The sequence below is a fragment of the Nothobranchius furzeri genome, chromosome 17 (genome assembly GCF_043380555.1).
Source record: "Nothobranchius furzeri strain GRZ-AD chromosome 17, NfurGRZ-RIMD1, whole genome shotgun sequence".
Lineage (NCBI taxonomy): Eukaryota > Metazoa > Chordata > Actinopteri > Cyprinodontiformes > Nothobranchiidae > Nothobranchius > Nothobranchius furzeri.
Window position 1 is genome coordinate 48444819 of NC_091757.1, and position 19315 is coordinate 48464133.

Here is a 19315-nt window from a genome sequence, read left to right on the forward strand (position 1 = left end):
CTGTTAAAGATTGTTCCACAAAGTTGCCAATGTTGATTGTTATTTCCTGTTTGTCAATTTCAAAATCATTAGTTTAATTTGAAGAATTAAAACTTTTAATTGTCAAACTTGTTTCTTCATTGAACTGAAACACAGACCCACGGATATTATCGACAGTTCATCGATGAAAACAACCTTTGAGTCTTCTTAAAACTATACAATTTGGTTATTAATTTAATAAAATTAATATCACAAATTATCATGTAGAATGGTTCCTCTTTCATAAAAGAGCATAAACCACAATGCTACACTGGCAAACCCAAGGATCATTGCAACTAAGGCCTGAAACCGCTTCCAAGAACCCTAAGAAGAAAGCATGCGACATCTACGCTTTGATGAACTTTTCACACACAGTGCACGAGCGGAGACCAATATGTTTGCTGCAATCTCCGATGTATGGGGATGTCACCAACTGCATCGCATCCTACAAACCTGGTCGACACATCAGTACTGATGAACAGCTTTTTCCGTCAAAGACTTGCTGCTGTTTCCTTCAGTACATTGCAACAAAACCAGACAAGTTTGGCATCCAGTTTTGGGTGGCTTGCGACTTGAAATCAAAGCACATCTGCAACATCCTCCCATATCTCGGCATGGACCCCAGTCATCCCAGCAGGGAGAGACTGTCCGAGAGTGTAATGATGAGACTGATGGAACCGTTCATGGACAAAGGCAGAACTGTGGCCACGGACAGTTTCTTTACATCGCCGTCACTTGCACAACGACTGCTTTGCTGGAAAACCACTATCCTCGGCACAGTCAGCAGTCGCCGGGAAATTAATAAATTCACTAGACAGATGGGCCGTACAGAATTCACCACTCAGGTGTTTTCAACCACTGGTGCCACACTGACAGTGTATGCACCCAAACAGTAGAAGTCTGAGTTACCAGCAGCAAGCACAGCGTGGATGAGACTGAGGGTACCACCAAAAGGAAGCCAAACACAGTCACACAACAGCACAAAGTGCGGTGTGGATGTAATGGATCAAATGGTGAGGGAGTACAGTGTGCATGCAGGAACACGGAGATGGCCAATCACTGTGTTCTACAGCATGATTGTCATGGCAGCACTAAATGCACGTTTGGGGTGCAGGAGAGATGGGTGGACTTCCTGAATGAGCTTGCAAAAGAGTGGGGTGACTGTCATGTGCGTGAGAAGAAGGCACAAAAGGAGAAACTGAATGAGCAACAACCTTCCACACCCTGCCCTGGCAAAAGGGCAACGGTCAGGTCAACCATCGATGCACGGACAATTGTGCAACTGTGAGACGTGTCGACTGCTACAAATACACATGTGGCAAATGTACCGGGGTCATACCCTGGCAGTGCCAGGTATGCTCCGGCAGTGCAGACTGACTGCTGAGTGAGTGCTGAAGTGCCACTCACGCACGCACATGCACACACACACACACACATCGCACGCACGCACACACACACACACACACACACACACACACACACACACACACACACACCAATATAATCACAGGCGGGATGCATGATGTGACATTTTTTTTATTAATTACATTGTATCACGACAGACTGGTCCACCTTCAGAGAAAGGTCACATGATCATTATGACTATTTCCTTCACACAGCTACATGACTGTCCAAGTTCCTTCTCGTGTGTGTGTGTGTGTGTGTGTGTGTGTGTGTCAAAACAGCACAGACAGGTGACATTAAAGTTGTTTTGTGCCCCATGTTATAGAACAACTTAACTGTCAGAGGAAAAAAAGAAAACATCAGCATTTCTTGCTTTTCATTCATTTTTCTTTTACATGTAAAAAGCTAGTTTTCTTTTTTTTTGTGGCAAATAAACACAACAACTCACAAATTATCCAAACATGCCTCTTTGTTCTACCACTGCTGGGTTTGTTAAAATCTTAAAAATAACATTTTTTTTTTCTGGTTTTTGTGTTTTTCTCAGCAGAAAAGCAACTTTTTCTTTTGGTATTACATTCTTTGAGGAATTGGGGCTCCAGGAGCATCCAAGCACAAAAGTAATCTCAAAGATGACCTTTGAGATGTTTCAGCTTGATTAAATCTGAGTCTGATGTTAGCGTTGCGAGAGACGGAGGATTAAATGTGATATGGATCATAACACACTTAAAGTTGTGAAGCGTGTCTATATGTAGAAATGGGCTTCGGTTCACTGAGTCAGAGGGTTTAGCCCCAAAAACGTTACGCAAAGCAGGACGAAGGAGAATCTGTTGGGATATTGCTGGAATACGTTTGTGAAGCCCAGTTTTGGAACATGTTTTGAGAAGAAGGCTTATTTTGGTGTTGTAAGTAAAGCAATTGATTGATCTCATAAATCTTAGCTGCCTTAAAATCAACCAGAGTTCAGCAAGACTGGTTATTAACAAACAGCAATTATTAATACACTGATGATTTTTATTGTATTTTAATAGTTTATTTTCTGTATTTATGGAAGCCCATTCCCGCCACTCTGATAAAAAACAAAATGTTTTATCTATAATTATGACTTTGCTACGTCATAAGTAAGAAATAGAATCTTATTAGTATGACTTAGCAATCTCGTAATTATGAGGAAAAATAATCAATTTTATAGAATTTTCTTTTGGTTTTTCTTTATATTTATGGAAGCCCATTCGTGCCACTTAGATTAAAATATATTTTTTTAAATCTCGTAATTATGATGTCATTATGAGATTAAAATGATCTTTTTTTTTTTAAATCAGAGTGGCGGGAAAGGGCTTCCATATATTTGAGCTTGGATGATACCAGGTTCCTTGTTTCCCCCTAGAATTAGCAAGTATTTTATACACACACACACACACACACACACACACACACACACACACACACACACACACACACACACACACACACACACACACACACACACACACACACACATGCGCACGCGCGCTAGCATCGCTCAGCATCTATTTGCTCTAAGAAGAAAATAGCTCATTCTGTTTCCTGACACAGTCTGGGACACAGCTGTTTAAAATGCTTCAATCTTCCAGCAGCTTATTCACATTTTTACATGAAATGTTTGTTCATTCCTCTCGCTGTAATTTCATTTTAGAAAAGAAAAACAAAAAGTAAAAAAAAAATAAATAGCACTTAGAAGGACCAGAGTTTGAGACTTTCACGTACAGTATAGGCAGCAAAGAAGAGGAAAGTTGTTTGAATAATCCATCATACAGTAGGTCACTTGGATGAGAGAGAGAGAGAGAGAGAGAGAGAGAGAGAGAGAGAGAGAGAGAGAGAGAGAGAGAGAGAGAGAGAGAGAGAGAGAGAGAGAGAGAGAGAGAGAGAGAGAGAGAGAGAGAGAGAGAGAGAGAGAGAGAGAGAGAGAGAGAGAGAGAGAGAGAGAGAGAGAGAGAGAGAGAGAGAGAGAGAGAGAGAGAGAGAGAGAGAGAGAGAGAGAGAGAGAGAGAGAGAGAGAGAGAGAGAGAGAGAGAGATCTGTGATTGTCAGTCCTTCTTGTCTGAGGTCTCCAGTTGCACGGCAGATGTTGTTTTCCTCTTTATGGTTCTCTTTGTTTTCACTGCTTTCTTTCATCAGAGCCGACAATGCAAGGCTGATCTGTGCAGATCGGTCTCCTTGATAACAAGCGTCCATCTCTCAGACTTTAAGCACAACTGTTAAAACATTTCCAACTTGTCACACTTCATCACTGAATAAATAAAAAAGGAGAAAGGACAGCAGGTTTGCACACAGACAGTTCTTGCCAGCTGAGAAGCTGCTTCATCCTGCGCTACTCTTTCGACATCAGAGGAGTTCACAGAAATTATCACAGTTATTTTTTTAATCTTTCCAGCTCAGGCCTTCCAAACACCCTACCATCTGTTATTGCACAGTGGTACTGTGTGGCAAAGTTTTGTGAAGAGTGCTTTCACTCAGTGCAAGCTCGGCGTCGTCATGCAGCAGGGATGGATTTTGAGGACCTTGTTAGAGCGTAGTGTCAATGCAGCAGCAACGACTCTGACACACACACTCTGGCAGGTAGCAGTATTTATATATATATATTATTCAATTTTTTTGTGAAGTGCCAAAATCAATCAGAATGTGACAGATGGGTGAGATCCATCCCTGCTGCAGTAGAGAACAGTGTCCACGAGGACAGGCTCGGTAGTTTATAAGAGGGAGCGTGACATGAAAATAAACTCGACTATCTTACACATTTGCAAAAAAAAAAAAAAAAAAACTTGGGTTGCTGCAAAAAAAGGGGCAACCTTGAATCTAGAAAGAAGTGTACAAAATGCTCCTTCATTTATAAATAAGACTAGAAATCAAAGTCACAAACACCAACTCCATCAAGTGCTCTTGTTCAGTGAGCCGGACGCGTTACTCCAGACTGATTTTCTACATCTAAAACGGCTGTTAGTGAAAGTGATGTTACCTCCGTTACAGTAACGTACGCAATGATGAAAAGTCCAACTTAGAAATAAATAAATAAATAAATAAATACATAAATAAAAGAATGTTGTTATATTGCATGCATGTGAGCCGTATGTACAGAGTGTCTGTAAGCTGGGTGAAGGGGTTCTCAGTAACAGGAGTGTGTTATTTCAGGGAGCTGCCGGTAAAGTGTGTGTGTGTGTGTGTGTGTGTGTGTGTGTGTGTGTGTGTGTGTGTGTGTGTGTGTGTGTGTGTGTGTGTGTGGTTAAGGGCAGCTGTAGGAATGTGATGGGAGCATAAAGTTAAAGTTGTGGCTAGCAGAGAACATCTGCTGGCCGCATTAATGATGGATGTTCTACTCCTCTTTTCTCCCAAAGGACGTCCTCACCTCTCCCCCCCTTTTTGTTCTTCCATCAGCTTCATACCTTTACCCTCTTCCATTCCATCCTCCTCCTCCTCCATCCCTCCTCAGTGTGTTATCATCTCTTACCCGTCACCATTCCTTGCTTGTGTTTTCTTCTCCTTCACCTCTCCTCTCCATCCCTCCATCTTTTCTTCTAAAACAATGAGTCTTGAATGTCTGTGAGGAGACTGTGCTAATGGAGCCCATTAGGCTGTAATGAAATATACATTACACCATTACAGAGGACGGGGCCTGGCTTAAGCACTGCACCGCTCAAATAATAAAACATGTACAATTCAATTTCCTTCTCCGCCCGTTTTGAGTGTCTTTCAGTGAGCGGGTCAGTGTGTGTGTGTGTGTGTGTGAGTGAGAGGATGGAGGGATGACGGGACGAGGAGTGTGTTTCTCGTGTGCAAACCCTCTAACGTAGATGTGGTTTTGGAGAGTCTGAGTGCTGAGGGCCTAGATGATTTAATAGGGGTTGACCAAACGAACCACACCTTCTGTAGCGCTGCCGCCCACACATCCGACCAAAATCTGACCACTCAAAACCTTAACTCCCTCAGCAACCTTCACGCCCTCCAAATCCCCTCCCGCCACTTCCCCGACAGCCAGTCTTGCCTCGCGATTGTTGGACAGCTGCGGACAAATGAATCAATTGACCTCCGACACGAGCACTTGACATCACAAGTGAGGCGTCTGTCACTTGGGGGGGGGGGGGGGGCAGTCTTCATATTACCTATTGCTGTCCAGGCCTGAGGAAGAGTAAAAGGCAACAGATAACGGTGATCAAATGCAGAATGCGGACATGAACGAACGTTAAATCACACAGCAGGATGTCTCCTTCCGTTTGTCACCATTGAGCCTCTGTTGCAGCTGTGTTGTCACTGATTGTTCTATTTTTTTCCTGTTTTTGCATCAGCACAAGTTGGCCAACCTGAAATTATCTTTTCATCACACCTCCTAATTTTGTCTGACAGGCAGGGAAGCAGATTGTGTTTACTTTTCCTCCTCCCGCTCTGGCCGTCATTGTGTTGTACTCAATTTCCCATGAGCATACCAAAGTCTTAATCATCACACGCGTGCAGTCTTGCTGGTTGAATGCTGACAAAGATGCTCACGTAGAGAGAGAGAGAGAGAGAGAGAGAGAGAGAGAGAGAGACTGAAAGACAGACGGGATGACAGACAGACGGGGTGAAAGGAGAAAACACAGTGTCTTTGTGGCTCTTGTGGAACCGTTTGTGGTGAAATGTCTCTTATTTACAGTTGAGGGTATCAGAGTTTCTGAAAATCCTCACCGCTGCTCATCTGAGAGATTTCCAGATGTTGAGACGTGTCCTGGTGTCGGACAGGCAGCACAGGGATGAGTCTCTAGCTTTTCCTGTTAATCTGTTTGTTTTTCTTTTCTATTTTTTTTGTTTTATTTATTTCTTTTTTGTAACAATTTAGCCCCAGTAAGTTTAAAGCATTTGAAAAGATGTGAGAAGATTTTTTTTTTCATTTCTTTTTTAAATTTCCCTCCAAAGTTAAATCACTCCTTAAAAAGTCTCTTGGATGCGGAGGGGAGGAACGGATTTCACAAAGGAGAGGAAATTGGCCGCGAGGAAGGAGGTGATCGGGGACGAGTTGAAGAATTGTCTGATTGCCTTGAGAGCTTCACATCCTGTGCAGCGGCACCACACACACTCACACACTTGTGTGAGCATCAAACACTTCAGTCTGAAGAGCTACAATGCTCAGCCTAATTCACACACACACATGCAACTTTAAATGCATATGCAGACTTTGATATATCCCAATGGCAACACACACACACACACAGACACACAGAACTCCCCCTGCAGCCGCGTTCAGCCCAGAATATCCAGGTATACAGGTGAGGCCTTGGCCAGATTGAGAAGCAGAGTGTGGATTTCTTTAATGTTGAGTCTCATGTGCGGCTCTCTCTGCCAGCAGCCCAGCATCAGGTCGTACACTTCTTTGGGACAGGTCCTGGGGCGCTGCAGCACCCGGCCTTGAGTTATACACTCTATCACCTGCAGAGGAGGAAAAAGACACACACACACACACACACACAGGTGTAACCTTCAATTTCAGCAGCAGTCTAGGGCCACTCAGGGTGAAATTCACCACTCTCCATGCGTGCAAAGTTCAGTGAAGATGATAAATATCTCCTCTGTGGAGCTGCGTCCCCTTGCTGCAGCAGCACACAGTGGAAATGTCACGGTAAACAACTTATTTACTAAACTGGTGAAGTTATGCACAGCATAGCTATATATGTACAGCTCACCAAACCAGGCAGGGACGTCTTAATCATGCATTTAACTTCATGTTCAAGCATGCATCAAGTTGCTGACGCTAATTAAGACCACACAAGTGTTTAAGTTTAATGTATAAATGAAGATGTAGCTGAAGGGGCGTAAAGCTCTCATTCTCCTGCACTCGATTGTAAATAATCCACATCATTAAGGCTATATAAGCTTGTTATAATATCCTCAAACATTAAGTACACCCCGCCGTGCTCACACAGTGAATGCCACTTAATGGCCTTTATTAAGCCTCCAGAAACAGCTGTGGCTCACAAATTGCTGGATATCAAGGATCCAATCTGTTTGAAAGTTGTCATTTTGGAAAGCAATCGGCAAGCTACTCCTCCTCGTTCCGTGATTGCCATCAGTTTGCGGGGGCAGATAAGTAATTGATATCTAAGCGTGGGATGAAACTCTGTGTTCCGTGTAAGAGGGATCGGATTCGGTGTCAGGAGGTGGTGACCTCTGAAAAAGAAGAGAGTTGCTCGCTGTTGGAGGGGAAAAGGAGACCTGATAAAGGTTAAAGCTTGATTCTTTGATGCAACCAGAGTTGGGCATCATTAGGAATGAGATGGCGATGTCAAGGGTGGGGGGTTTACAGGACAGCTGTGTTTTCTGAATTTTAGAAGTTAGGATTCAAGCATTCAATATCAAATATGTCATGATTCATCAACAAACTGTGCCTAATTAATTATTAAAAAATGCCTCGACTAAAATGACTAAACAAGCACAAAAACGGCAACCATCATTAGAATATTTTGTTGAATTTCTATCACTAGACTATTACTTTTCCACCGGATGCATAAGTGTCGCGTGCCGTCTGTGAAGTGTAGCACGGAGTAGTTAGCCTCCGTTATTCTGGATGAGTGCGTTTCCACCGGCCGCGAATCGTCCCCCCTACGTTGCTTACACTTCAAGTCTATTTTTACGCACTACCCTTCCAAAACGCATCAACGTCCGCAGTTCAGACCAGGCCAAACAGGAAGTCAAACAGAAAAGCAGTGTAAAATATCTGAAAACTTTCTAAATAACAGCCACATAAAATTTTTCAGTAGTTTAACTAATAAAAATAAGTGTAATTTCCTGTGAAACCTCATTAGACTGAACAGAAAATCATTGATGAATTTTTGGATGCATGCTGGCATCTTTCCCCTTGCTTGTTATTGTGTGAACTCTTAAAATCACGAGTGTTGCAATTTTCCTGTGGTTTTGTGAGCTCACGAGGCCGCTGTGTGGAACGCCTTTTCTTCCTTTTCACGTCTTAAACGCTCCTGGTTGGAAGGGAGCTCACGGGTCAAAAGCACCTATTGTCAGAGTCCAAGCCCCCAGGCCGGGCTCTCCCAGCTGACCGGCTTCAGTCTTGGACCACATTACCCAGCATGCCCCTCGCGGGGATTCCCTCCATGTTGCACCTGCGTCAATCCATGTCTATATATGGAAGACGCCACACCGGCTCTTCACTCAGTCATCGTTCCATCGTGATCCATGATCAGAGTATTCCAAAGCTACTACAGCTAAACCTCCACCTTTCCTCCTCAGACCTCATCCGTCAGCCTTTCCAGCACCGCTTTCAGCCAACCGTATGTGTAATAAAAGCTCTTACTCCCGAACTCAGTCTTCGAGTCTGACAGGATGACTGAGTCCATTAATCCAGCGGAGTTCGAGCAGGTGAAGAGAGAGATGGAGCAACTGGTGAACGAGAACGTTCAGCTCCACGCCCAGGTCGACCGGCTTAACACCAGACTGAACTCCCAGACCGATCTCTCCATGCAGTTGTCTACTGCCGTCACGGCACTCCAGCAGCAGGTTCATGCTCTCCACCTGCAAGCCCTCACTCCCCCGACGGGAGAGCCACACTTCAGTCTCCCGGAGAAGTGGAATGGAGAGACGGGGAGTCCAGACGGTCTGCTCGCTACCCTCGAGATGCAGTTTGAGTGCCACCCAGGACGCTTCCCTACTGCGCGCTCTCGAGTGGCACAGCTCACCTCCCTACTCACCGGACGCGCTGCAGAGTGGGCCGCTGCGCTCTATAATTCCAAATCACCGGCCTGCAATGACTACGCTGCATTCGTGGCTGCCCTCAGAAAGACGTTTGTTCCACCCAGCAGCGAAATGGGGGCAGAGGCACGACTCCTAAAACTCCGCCAGAAGGAGCGCTCTGTGTGCGCATATGCGTCGGAGTTCCGCACCATCTCCGCCAAGCTGCGGTGGGATGACTCTGCCCTTCGAGCCGTCTTCTTGGAGGGACTGGCAACCTACATCCGGGATGAGATGGCGGGAAAGGAGCTGCCCCAGAACCTGGATGAAGTGGTGGATCTGGCGCTGCGCATGGATCAGCGGGTTCTGGTTCGGCCCAAGCCCTTCACTCGCCCATCCAGGGCGCCTGGACCTCTTCCTCGCTCCCCCACGCCTGCTCCCGGACCCGCTTCTACTGATGAGCCCATGCAATTAGGCCACCTTCCTCCAGAGGAGAGACAGCGACGGTGGCGCGAGGGTCTCTGTGCCTATTGTGGCTCCTCCCACCACAGACGCCTGAATTGTCCATCACGTTTGGGAAATGAAGGAACGCACTGAGTATCGGGGTCGCTCAGCCTGGGTCACCTTCAGCCCCCGCCTCTTCAAATAGACTCCTTCTTCATGTTACCCTCCTTCATGGTGAGGCCTCACTCCAGATGCACGCGCTGGTGGACTCGGGGGCTGCTGACAATTTTATGGACATGGATCTGGCTAAGCGCCTACGGATCCCCATGACCCCCTTGGAGAGAGTTGTGCCAGTGACCTCGGTGGACGGTAGGCCCCTCCAACCCTATCCGGTCCAAAACCGAACCCAGCCACTCCAGATGATTGTCCAAGGCCACAGACAGACCCTCCAGTTCCTGAAAATATGTGCTCCCTCCTCTCCTCTAATCCTGGGATTTCCCTGGCTCCGTCTCCATGACCCCCGGATTTCCTGGTCCCAGGGCCGCCTTTTGGAATGGGGGACCCAGTGCCAGGCCCACCTCTCTCCTCCTCCATCCATGCCAGACGGCCCCACCGGTGACCCTGGCCCAACACCGCCCAATCTGCCACTGCCCTACCGGGACCTGGCTGCGGTGTTCGACAAGTGGCGCGCCACCACACTGCCGCCTCACCGCCCGTACGACATGGAAATCAAGCTGCAACCAGGAACCAGTCCACCCCGGGGGCGCCTTTTTTCTCTCTCTCCCGCCGAGTCCAGAGCCATGGAGGAATATATTGACCAGGCCCTCCAGCAGGGTTTCATCCGACCCTCGTCGTCCCCAGGTGCCGCAGGCTTCTTCTTTGTGAGGAAAAAGGAGGGTGATCTCCGCCCCTGTATAGATTACAGAGGACTGAACAAGATCACAGTCAGAGATCGCCATCCTCTGCCGCTCCTCACATCCGCCCTGGATGCCATCTCCCAGGCGCGGATTTTCACCAAGCTGGACCTCCGGAGCGCCTACAACCTGATCCGTATCAAAGCTGGAGATGAGTGGAAGACGGCATTCATCACCCCCACCGGTCACTGGGAGTACCAGGTGATGCCCTTCGGACTGTGCAATAGCCCTGCCGTTTTCCAACGCTTCATCAATGATGTCCTCCGTGACATGTTGGGACGGTGGGTGTTTGCCTACCTGGATGACATTCTGATCTACTCCAAGTCAGAGGCCGAACACCACCACCATGTTCGCGCTGTCCTGACCCGGCTCCTGGACAACAACCTGTTCTGTAAGCCTGAAAAGTGCTCCTTCCACCAGCGGTCCGTTTCATTCCTGGGCTACCTGATTTCGGACCAAGGTCTAACTATGGACCCTCAGAAAGTCCAGGCGGTGAAGGACTGGCCCCTACCAACCAGCCTGAAGCAACTGCAGAGTTTTCTGGGTTTCTGCAACTTTTACCGTCGATTTATCAAAGACTTTAGCACCATTGTAGCACCTCTCACCTCTCTCACCCGACCGAGCCCTCCTGGTCAGCCGTTCCGGCTCACCCCAGATGCCGTTCGGGCCTTCCACTACCTAGTCGTTCGTTTCACATCGGCTCCTATCCTGCGCCATCCGGATCAGGCAGTCCCTTTTGTGGTCGAGGTCGATGCTTTGGATGTCGGCGCCGGTGCCATCCTGTCCCAAGGCGGCCCAGATGACAGGCTACATCCCTGCGCCTACTTCTCCAGGAAGTTTTCCACCACCCAGCAGAAGTACGGCGTAGGGGATCGCGAGCTGCTGGCCATAAAATGGGCGTTGGAGGAATGGAGGCAGTGGCTTCTGGGCACCACTCAGCCGTTCACCATCTGAACTGACCACCAGAACCTAACCCACATCCGGTCCGCCAAGCAGCTAAATCCTCGCCAGGCTCGCTGGGCCCTCTTCTTCGAACCCTACGAGTTCCATCTCGCCTATCGCCCCGGGACTAAAAACCAGAAGGCGGACGCCCTCTCCCGCCAGTTCACGCATTCAGCACCCACGTCCAGAGCCGGCGCCCATCCTCCCGGAGCACTGTTTCGTGGCCCACCTTGGGTGGCCGTTGGAGGAGGCCATCCAAAACGCCCTCCGGGAAGACCCAGCGCCGCCAGAGACCCCCGCCGGTCGGCTCTACGTCCCCGCGGCCTGTCGCAGTGAGGCGTTGGCCTGGGCCCACTCATCACGCCTGTCTGGTCACGCGGGCTTCTCTCGGACTCTCAAGTTCTTGAAACGGGCTCTCTGGTGGCCACGTATGGAGAGGGACGTTAAGGAATTCACGAGCGCCTGTGACGTCTGCGCCCGCTCTAAGGCGTCCACCCAGGCTCCGGTTGGCACCCTCAGACCTCTTCCGGTGCCCAGCCGCCCCTGGTCCCATGTGGGGCTGGACTTTGTCACAGGTCTCCCGCCGGTCAACGACCTCGACACCATCCTAACGGTCACTGACCGGTTTTCCAAAGCTGTTCACTTCATCGCCCTCCCGGGCCTTCCCTCGGCCCGACGCACTGCAGAACTGTTTCTGGAGAATGTGGTGCGTCTCCACGGGTTCCCGGTCGACGTGGTCTCAGATCGTGGTCCCCAGTTCACGGCCCGTTTCTGGAAAGCCTTCTGCCATCTAGTGGGAGCTTCTGTCAGCCTGTCTTCTGGCTACCACCCTCAGACCAACGGTCAATCGGAGCGGGCGAACCAACAGTTGGGCCGGTACCTCCGCTGCTTTGTCTCGGCCCAGCCCTCGCAGTGGCCTAGGTACCTCCTCTGGGCGGAGCTGTCTCATAATCTCCACACCTCCTCGGCCACTCAGATGTCCCCTTTCGAGGTCTGCTATGGCTACCAGCCCCCAGTCTTCGCTAACCAGGAACCCGAAGTCGCGGTGCCAGCTGCTCAATCCCTGGTGAGACGCTGCAAGAACGCATGGATCAAGGCGCGGGCCTCCATTACCCGGGCCAACGCCCGTTACTCACACCAACACCTCCGCAGGCACCGCCCGGGTCCCTCCTATGCTCCAGGGGACAAGGTCTGGGTGTCCACGGCAGGCCTCCGGGTCCGTGCCGGTTCCAGGAAGCTCGCTCCCCGGTTCCTCGGGCCCTACCCCGTGCAGGAGGTCATCAACCCGGTCACGTACCGGCTGCGGCTGCCTGCAAGCCTTCGCGTCCATCCTACCTTCCACACCTCCCGGCTTAAGCCTTACGTGGAATCCCCCCTCCTGCCACCTCAGGCTCCAGCACCTCCGCCGGCCCGCTTCCTCGACGGGGAGCCCATCTACACAGTCCGGCGCATTCTGGACGCTCGCCGCCGGGGTCGGGGCAGGCAGTACCTCGTAGACTGGGCGGACTACGGCCCAGAGGAACGCTCCTGGGAGCCGGCCCGCTCCATCTTGGACCCTGCCCTCATCTCGGACTTCTGGGCCCACCGAGGTGGCCCGGGGACTTCTGGAGCCGTCCCTGGACCGGGGGGGTCCTGTCAGAGTCCAAGCCCCCAGGCCGGGCTCTCCCAGCTGACCGGCTTCAGTCTTGGACCACATTACCCAGCATGCCCCTCGCGGGGATTCCCTCCATGTTGCACCTGCGTCAATCCATGTCTATATATGGAAGACGCCACACCGGCTCTTCACTCAGTCATCGTTCCACCGTGATCCATGATCAGAGTATTCCAAAGCTACTACAGCTACACCTCCACCTTTCCTCCTCAGACCTCATCCGTCAGCCTTTCCAGCACCGCTTTTAGCCAACCGTATGTGTAATAAAAGCTCTTACTCCCGAACCCAGTCTTCGAGTCTGACACCTATTCTGTCATGCGCCACGTGCGTCCTGCGTTACTCACGTTTTAGAATATTTCAACGTCCTGGTTTAGATATAAGTGTCTTTGCACTAATCAGTTGCAGCTATAAATAACCAATTAACCAAAGAGCTTATCTTTAGATTAAAATAATAATACTTTACAGAGGCGTGTCCAGATCTTTTAAAATGGGGTGGCCCAGGTGAGGCACAACTTTGTGCATGGGTGGCACCAATGGTTATGCTTTTTGTTTTACCCCCAAGCCTTTTGTGGACAATGAAAAGCTTATTTAAAGGCCACCCGGGGGGGCCAGTTAGATTCCAAGGGTGGCATGTGCTACCCCAGGCCACTCCCTGGACACGCCCCTGATACTTTAAGTAATGCAATAGAATATTTAGATTAACTTCCACTGAGGGTTTAATTTTCACATGCCAGTAACTGCTGACTGTGTATAGAAGTTGTTATAAATGATTTTAAAATGTAAAGGACAGTTCTGTACCTCGTTATTGGAGAGCTGGTACCAAGGCTGTTTTCCGTAGGTGAAGATCTCCCAGAGGACGACTCCTAGACTCCACACGTCACTTTCTGTTGTGAACTTCCTGTACATGATGCTTTCCGGGGGCATCCAGCGGATGGGCAGCATGGTGTGACCTCCGACCTTTGAAGGCACAAACACAGACACACACACACACACACACACACATATATATAGAAACTATAAAATTATCTGAATGTAAAAAATGAAGGGAGGGGAAAGTCGGAAGAGCTATCTAGTTCTGTGACTTCTATTCTACTTTTTTGGGAAACATGGTGAAGTTTTAACAAGGTCCTTCATCTTTTCACATTTCTCACTCTGTCAGGTAGTTCAATCCATTTTAAAGAACTGCTGCAAACGTTTTACTCTTCCAAACTGTTGCCTGAGGCATTTCAGTGACTGTGTTTTCATGGTTAGGTGCTGAAGATTTCATCATTCCTGTGACTGCAGCATACTAGAGTGCTCTGTACCTTTCCGCCCTCTTGTACAGCTTTGTAATGTAAATATAACTGTCAGTGACCCTAATCTGAGAAATAATTGCAATCTCATGCTTGTGATGAAAATTAAATAATTTCTGTTTGCTGCATGTGAATTGTTAGTTTTCCACATGAGTGAAATGTAATTTGTTTATTATTTAGAAATTCCATTTTGTTGTGGAATAGTATGTACAGGGATATCCTGGACAATCACGTTCTCCAGTGTGCTCAGGACCTCAGACCGGGCGAAAGGTTTACCTTGCAACATGAACGAAGGAGTGGCTTCACAGCAACTCTGTGACTGTTCTTGAATGGCCCAGTCAGAGCCCTGACTTAAATCCAGTTGAGCACTTCTGGAGAGACCAGGCCCCCACAATGTGGCTCAAAAATTGAGTCCAACCCGGAAGTACCACAAATTGCAGTTCCACCCTCATCCACTAGGGGCTGTTGTCAGACGTGAGCAAATTCTCATTGATTCCCATGTTAAAAATACCAATTTCACAGCAGAAATAAATATGTTTACAGCCTGGTACCAAAACATGTTTTTTGTTTAAATGATCTAGTTTACACTCATGACAACTCTGAGGGGGGTGAATTTTTTTCTCACTCTTCTGTTTAAGTGTATTAAAAGCCTAAAATTCTGTATAATTAATGAGCATCAGACCCACGTGACCACAGAGCTAGCTCCGTGGAAAGGCCTCAGTAGAGCCTCGGTCTGGCTTGGAAACTGCTTCGGGATTTTGAGTCTCTGTGTTTGTGTATTCTTTTTTGGATATTTTTTGTGCAATTGTTGGACAAAATGACTTGCTGTGGCATTAATTGCACTAATAGAGCATCCAAGGAGTCTCCACTTCATTTTTTTCGTTAACTAAAATTAAATTTATGTATTTTAGGTCACTGCCGAGCTGAGCTTAGATTTTAACATGTACTGTTTAACCATGAAATTTAAATGTAATAGGGTAAAACCCAGTGCATTTAACATAATGCTGCACTTTAGAAAATGGGTTGAAATATAACATGTTGGTGGAGCTGGGTTCCGACTATCGGCTTGTGGAGCTCTCGGGAGACCGATGTTTTCCACCCGTTTCTCCCCTCCCCGCAGCTCGGCGCATCTCTGTCTGATCGCGGCTTGTCTGCTGCGCGGCTGCCGGCTTTTGGAGCTCTAGGATGGAAACCTTTCCACCCAGTTCTCCCCAGCGGCAGCTCTGCGCATCTCAGATCGCAGCGGCGCTTGTCTGCTGTGCGGCTGCTGGCTTTCAGCAGCTTTCGGGAGACCTCTGTGTTCCACCCGGTTTTACCCAGCGCTCAGCCCGGCGTATCTCTGACTCAGAAGCTCTGGTGTTGTGCACAGTTAACTCCGGTTGTAGCTAGGTTGCTACCTCCGTTAGCTTAGCTCCCACCTCCGCGTTAGCTTTGGGTTAGCTTCAGGTTAGCTTGTAGCTAGTTTGACCTGTCTGGGCTTGACGGAACCTGTGACACGGTCAAAATGGCGGTGGTGGCCACCTCCCATTTAGCCTAAAAAACGTGTAATTGGAGCCTATGGAAATGAATTGTCCAGTATGTATGTCGATGGGAGCGACCTAAAAATGGCCGTCCACCAACGTTCACCATCCAACCTGACAGAGCAGGTGAGGATCAGCTAGGTGGAATGGTAGAGGATCCCCAAATCCAGGTGCAAGAAACTTCTTTGTCTTTATCAAGAAGACTCGTGTCTGTGTTAGCTTAAAAGGGTGCTTCTACTAAATATTGAGCAAAGAGCCTGAATAGTTAGGACCATGTGATGTTTCAGTTTTTCTGTTTTTAATAAATCTGCATACATTTCTAAAATTCTGTGTTTTTATGTCAATATGTGGTCCAGTGTGTACATTAATGAGGAAAAAATGAATTTAATTGATCCCAGTGACCAAGTGGTGGAGTATCCGCCGTGGGACTGGGAGATCTGGGTTCAAAACCGACCGGGTTGTACTAAAGACTTTAGAAATGGGACCCGGTGCCTCCCTACTAGACACTCAACTTTCAGGGGTTTGATTGGGGGTTTAAACCACCAAATGGTTCCCGAGCGCAGCCAAAGCTGCAGCTCACCACTCCCCACGGAGATGGGTCAAATGCGGAGATGAATTTCATCAGTGTGTGATGACTAATGGGACTTTAACTTTATTAAATGACTGCAATATAACAGAGTGAAATTTTGACAGGAGTTTGAATATGTTCCGTATCCATTGTATATAAAATAAAATGAAAATAATTAAATTATTACAGTTTACAGAAAGGAAACACTACGTAGAGCACTTGTCTAGCTTTCATAAAGATTTTTCATTTTGTCTCCATAAACCAGGCTACAAATGTCATCTCAACACGCTTCAGGGCCTGATCTTTGTCAGGTGTTGTCAGCGATGCCCCAAAGTGGAACAAGCATCGCAGATGCACTGGAGAATTAATGGCTCTGCTGATTGTGATCTGCCTAACTGAGAGTTAATCTGCCTTCACTTTCTATAAACTAAAGAAGAGCTGAACATCACATCCAGATGCGTTCTGATCAGCTGTTTAAACGAGCTTCTGAAAAAAAAAAAAACAGAGGAACGGAAACCTAATCCCAACCCTGACCGTTCTCATATTCTGTGTGCCGACATTCTCCCTCATAATGCCCCTCCCCTCTCCTTTAACTCCTCCTCTGAACATGAATCCACCGACTGATTTGCACTCCGCTGCACAACACAGATAGCACAATCCATTTTCGGAGCTTTATGCCTGTTATTAATGGTCTGGCACTAACACTTTGCCTGTTTTCTATGTTAGTCACTAGGTTATTTAATGTAGTCATAAAAAGCGAGCGGTCACATAGATGGCCATCAGGTTCACTTTTATTTCTCTGGGAATATATCAGCCTCCATCTCTGCAGTTTCTGTTCTTCAGAACCAGGTGCTGCATGCTCAGCCATGTGCAACGTGTGCTTGCTTATTAATTATCAGTTTTAGTTGTTAAAGAGGATGGAATAATAACATCATTGTGATCTAAGCTTGGTATATAAGGAGCCGAAGTCTCCTCCCTTTCCGGTCGGCTCATGGGTCGAAGAACGAAAAAAATGAATGCAAGTTAATGGGGCTTAAAGAGCTATTTTCTAACCCGCTTTGCCTTAGACACTGGATCACACATATGTTGTTCTTATTGATGTGTGTTTTGACAATGCTACTTGAGATTTATCAGCTTGTAAAAGTTCATAATTAGCATGAATACAAATCACACGTGACGTCACCATAAAATCTCCTCTCCCCTAGCGTAGCTGCTACTTACCACGCGTCCAGATTTATTATGGTTCTCTCCTCCTGAAGGAAGGATTTGAAGTTTGCTGAATTCACAGCCATTTCCTTTCCTCTTCTGCGTCTGGTTCGATGACCTAATTTTCGTGAAGCGCATTTATATTCCTGGACATATTTTCACACAATACCTAAAATAATGTTTCCCCTGTATGAAAATAAGTGCGTCCTTGGCATCAAAATGCATCTTTAAAATTCACAATCATATGTGAAATCCGTGGCACGAGTAGGATTAGAAAATAACGTTTTTAGCCCCATTGACTTGCATTCATTTTTTAATTCTTCTGGGGACCCATGGTCCGGAAGTACATGGGCGTGGCTTAGGCTTCCCATATCAGCATAATCTCTCACAAACGTAAAAATTATATATATATATATATATATATATACACATAAATAAATAAATAAATATATATATATATATATATATATATATATATATATATATATATATTTATGTATATATATATATATATATATATATATATATATATATATATATATATATATATATATATACATAAATAAAACTGATAAGATACCTTTCCCAGCCAATTAAAAGTTTTGTGACAATCACTGAGTCTGGACCACATTTACCTATTTTTGCTCAATTGCTTAATCAAATACATTCATGCAATTATTAAGGAGTTAGTGTTTAAGTGTTAACCTGGTTTGTTTCTTGATGAGTAAATTATTGTTCAGCTTGGACTTGGTTTGGCTCACTGATGCTTCTGAACCTGCTTATATCCATTAGTGGTATTGTTTTATTCATCACGTGTTCCCATTTCCCCTAATGGTCTGAAATATTAATATTGGGCCTTCAAACTGCTGAGCTACACTTTTTTTCTGCTTGTTATTTGTGTGTGTGTGTGTGTGTGTGTGTGTGTGTGTGTGTATGTGTGTGTGTGTGTGGAGGGGGGGTGTTCTATATGTAGCTAACAAGGAGAGAAATGAAGGGCATTAAAGGCTCATTTAAAGACAAAATTGAGGATGGAAAATACAAAGGAGAAGGAAAATAAAGCTGCAGATAAAATGTTTTTGTCATCGGGGATGAAGCAGCAGAATGTAGTCAAATGTTTACACCACAGCAGCTTCAAGACCAGACTCACAAGGACACCTCCCTTTCTGTTATCAGATCATCGCCCGTTGCTTTTTATCTGTCTCTGTTGACAGCCTTTGCCTCCTTTTGCTGCTCCCTCATCTCTTCCTCTCCTTGTCATCCTCGTTCATCATCTCTCAGCCCACCTGCCTGTCCCTCCACCTCAGTGTCTCATAAATATGCAGAGCATCAGCCAGGCCTCGGCCCTCTGTACCAGCAAATCCTCAAAAACAAACAAAAAAAAAGCTGAGAAAATAAAGCAGTGGAAGAATGTAAGCTCTTCTTTGGAACTTCCAGGAGGCTATGGTATCCATGGCAACAACACCAGTTAAAACATTATGGGATGGGATGTGGGAGGGCTTTATATGGCTAATCCCACCTACTCTTTGTTACACTGTAAATTGTACCTTAATCATCCTCGGGGTTGCTATGGAAACAAAAAAAATGACCGCCAGGGATGCTGGTGTCTGCAGCACTGATGGAAAGTTTTTAGACCTTGTGTGATGCTTTATGTTTAATTGCACTTAAGACTCTTTACG

At 46.9% G+C, this 19315-nt stretch overlaps 1 protein-coding gene across 4 annotated transcripts in view; it reads right to left on the minus strand.

Moving 5' to 3' along the window:
• Positions 1-1536: 1536 nt before the first annotated feature.
• The window catches only part of ntrk2a (neurotrophic tyrosine kinase, receptor, type 2a), a 117430-nt gene continuing 99651 nt past the window's right edge, over positions 1537-19315 (minus strand). For all 4 annotated transcript variants that reach the window (XM_070546126.1, XM_070546124.1, XM_070546127.1 and 1 more), the window contains 2 exons: positions 13852-14010; positions 1537-6852 (listed from right to left, as the gene is read on the minus strand). In XM_070546126.1, coding sequence (XP_070402227.1) covers positions 6667-6852; positions 13852-14010 — 345 coding nt within the window. In that variant the 3' untranslated portion in view covers positions 1537-6666. The remainder of the gene's footprint in view (positions 6853-13851; positions 14011-19315) is intronic.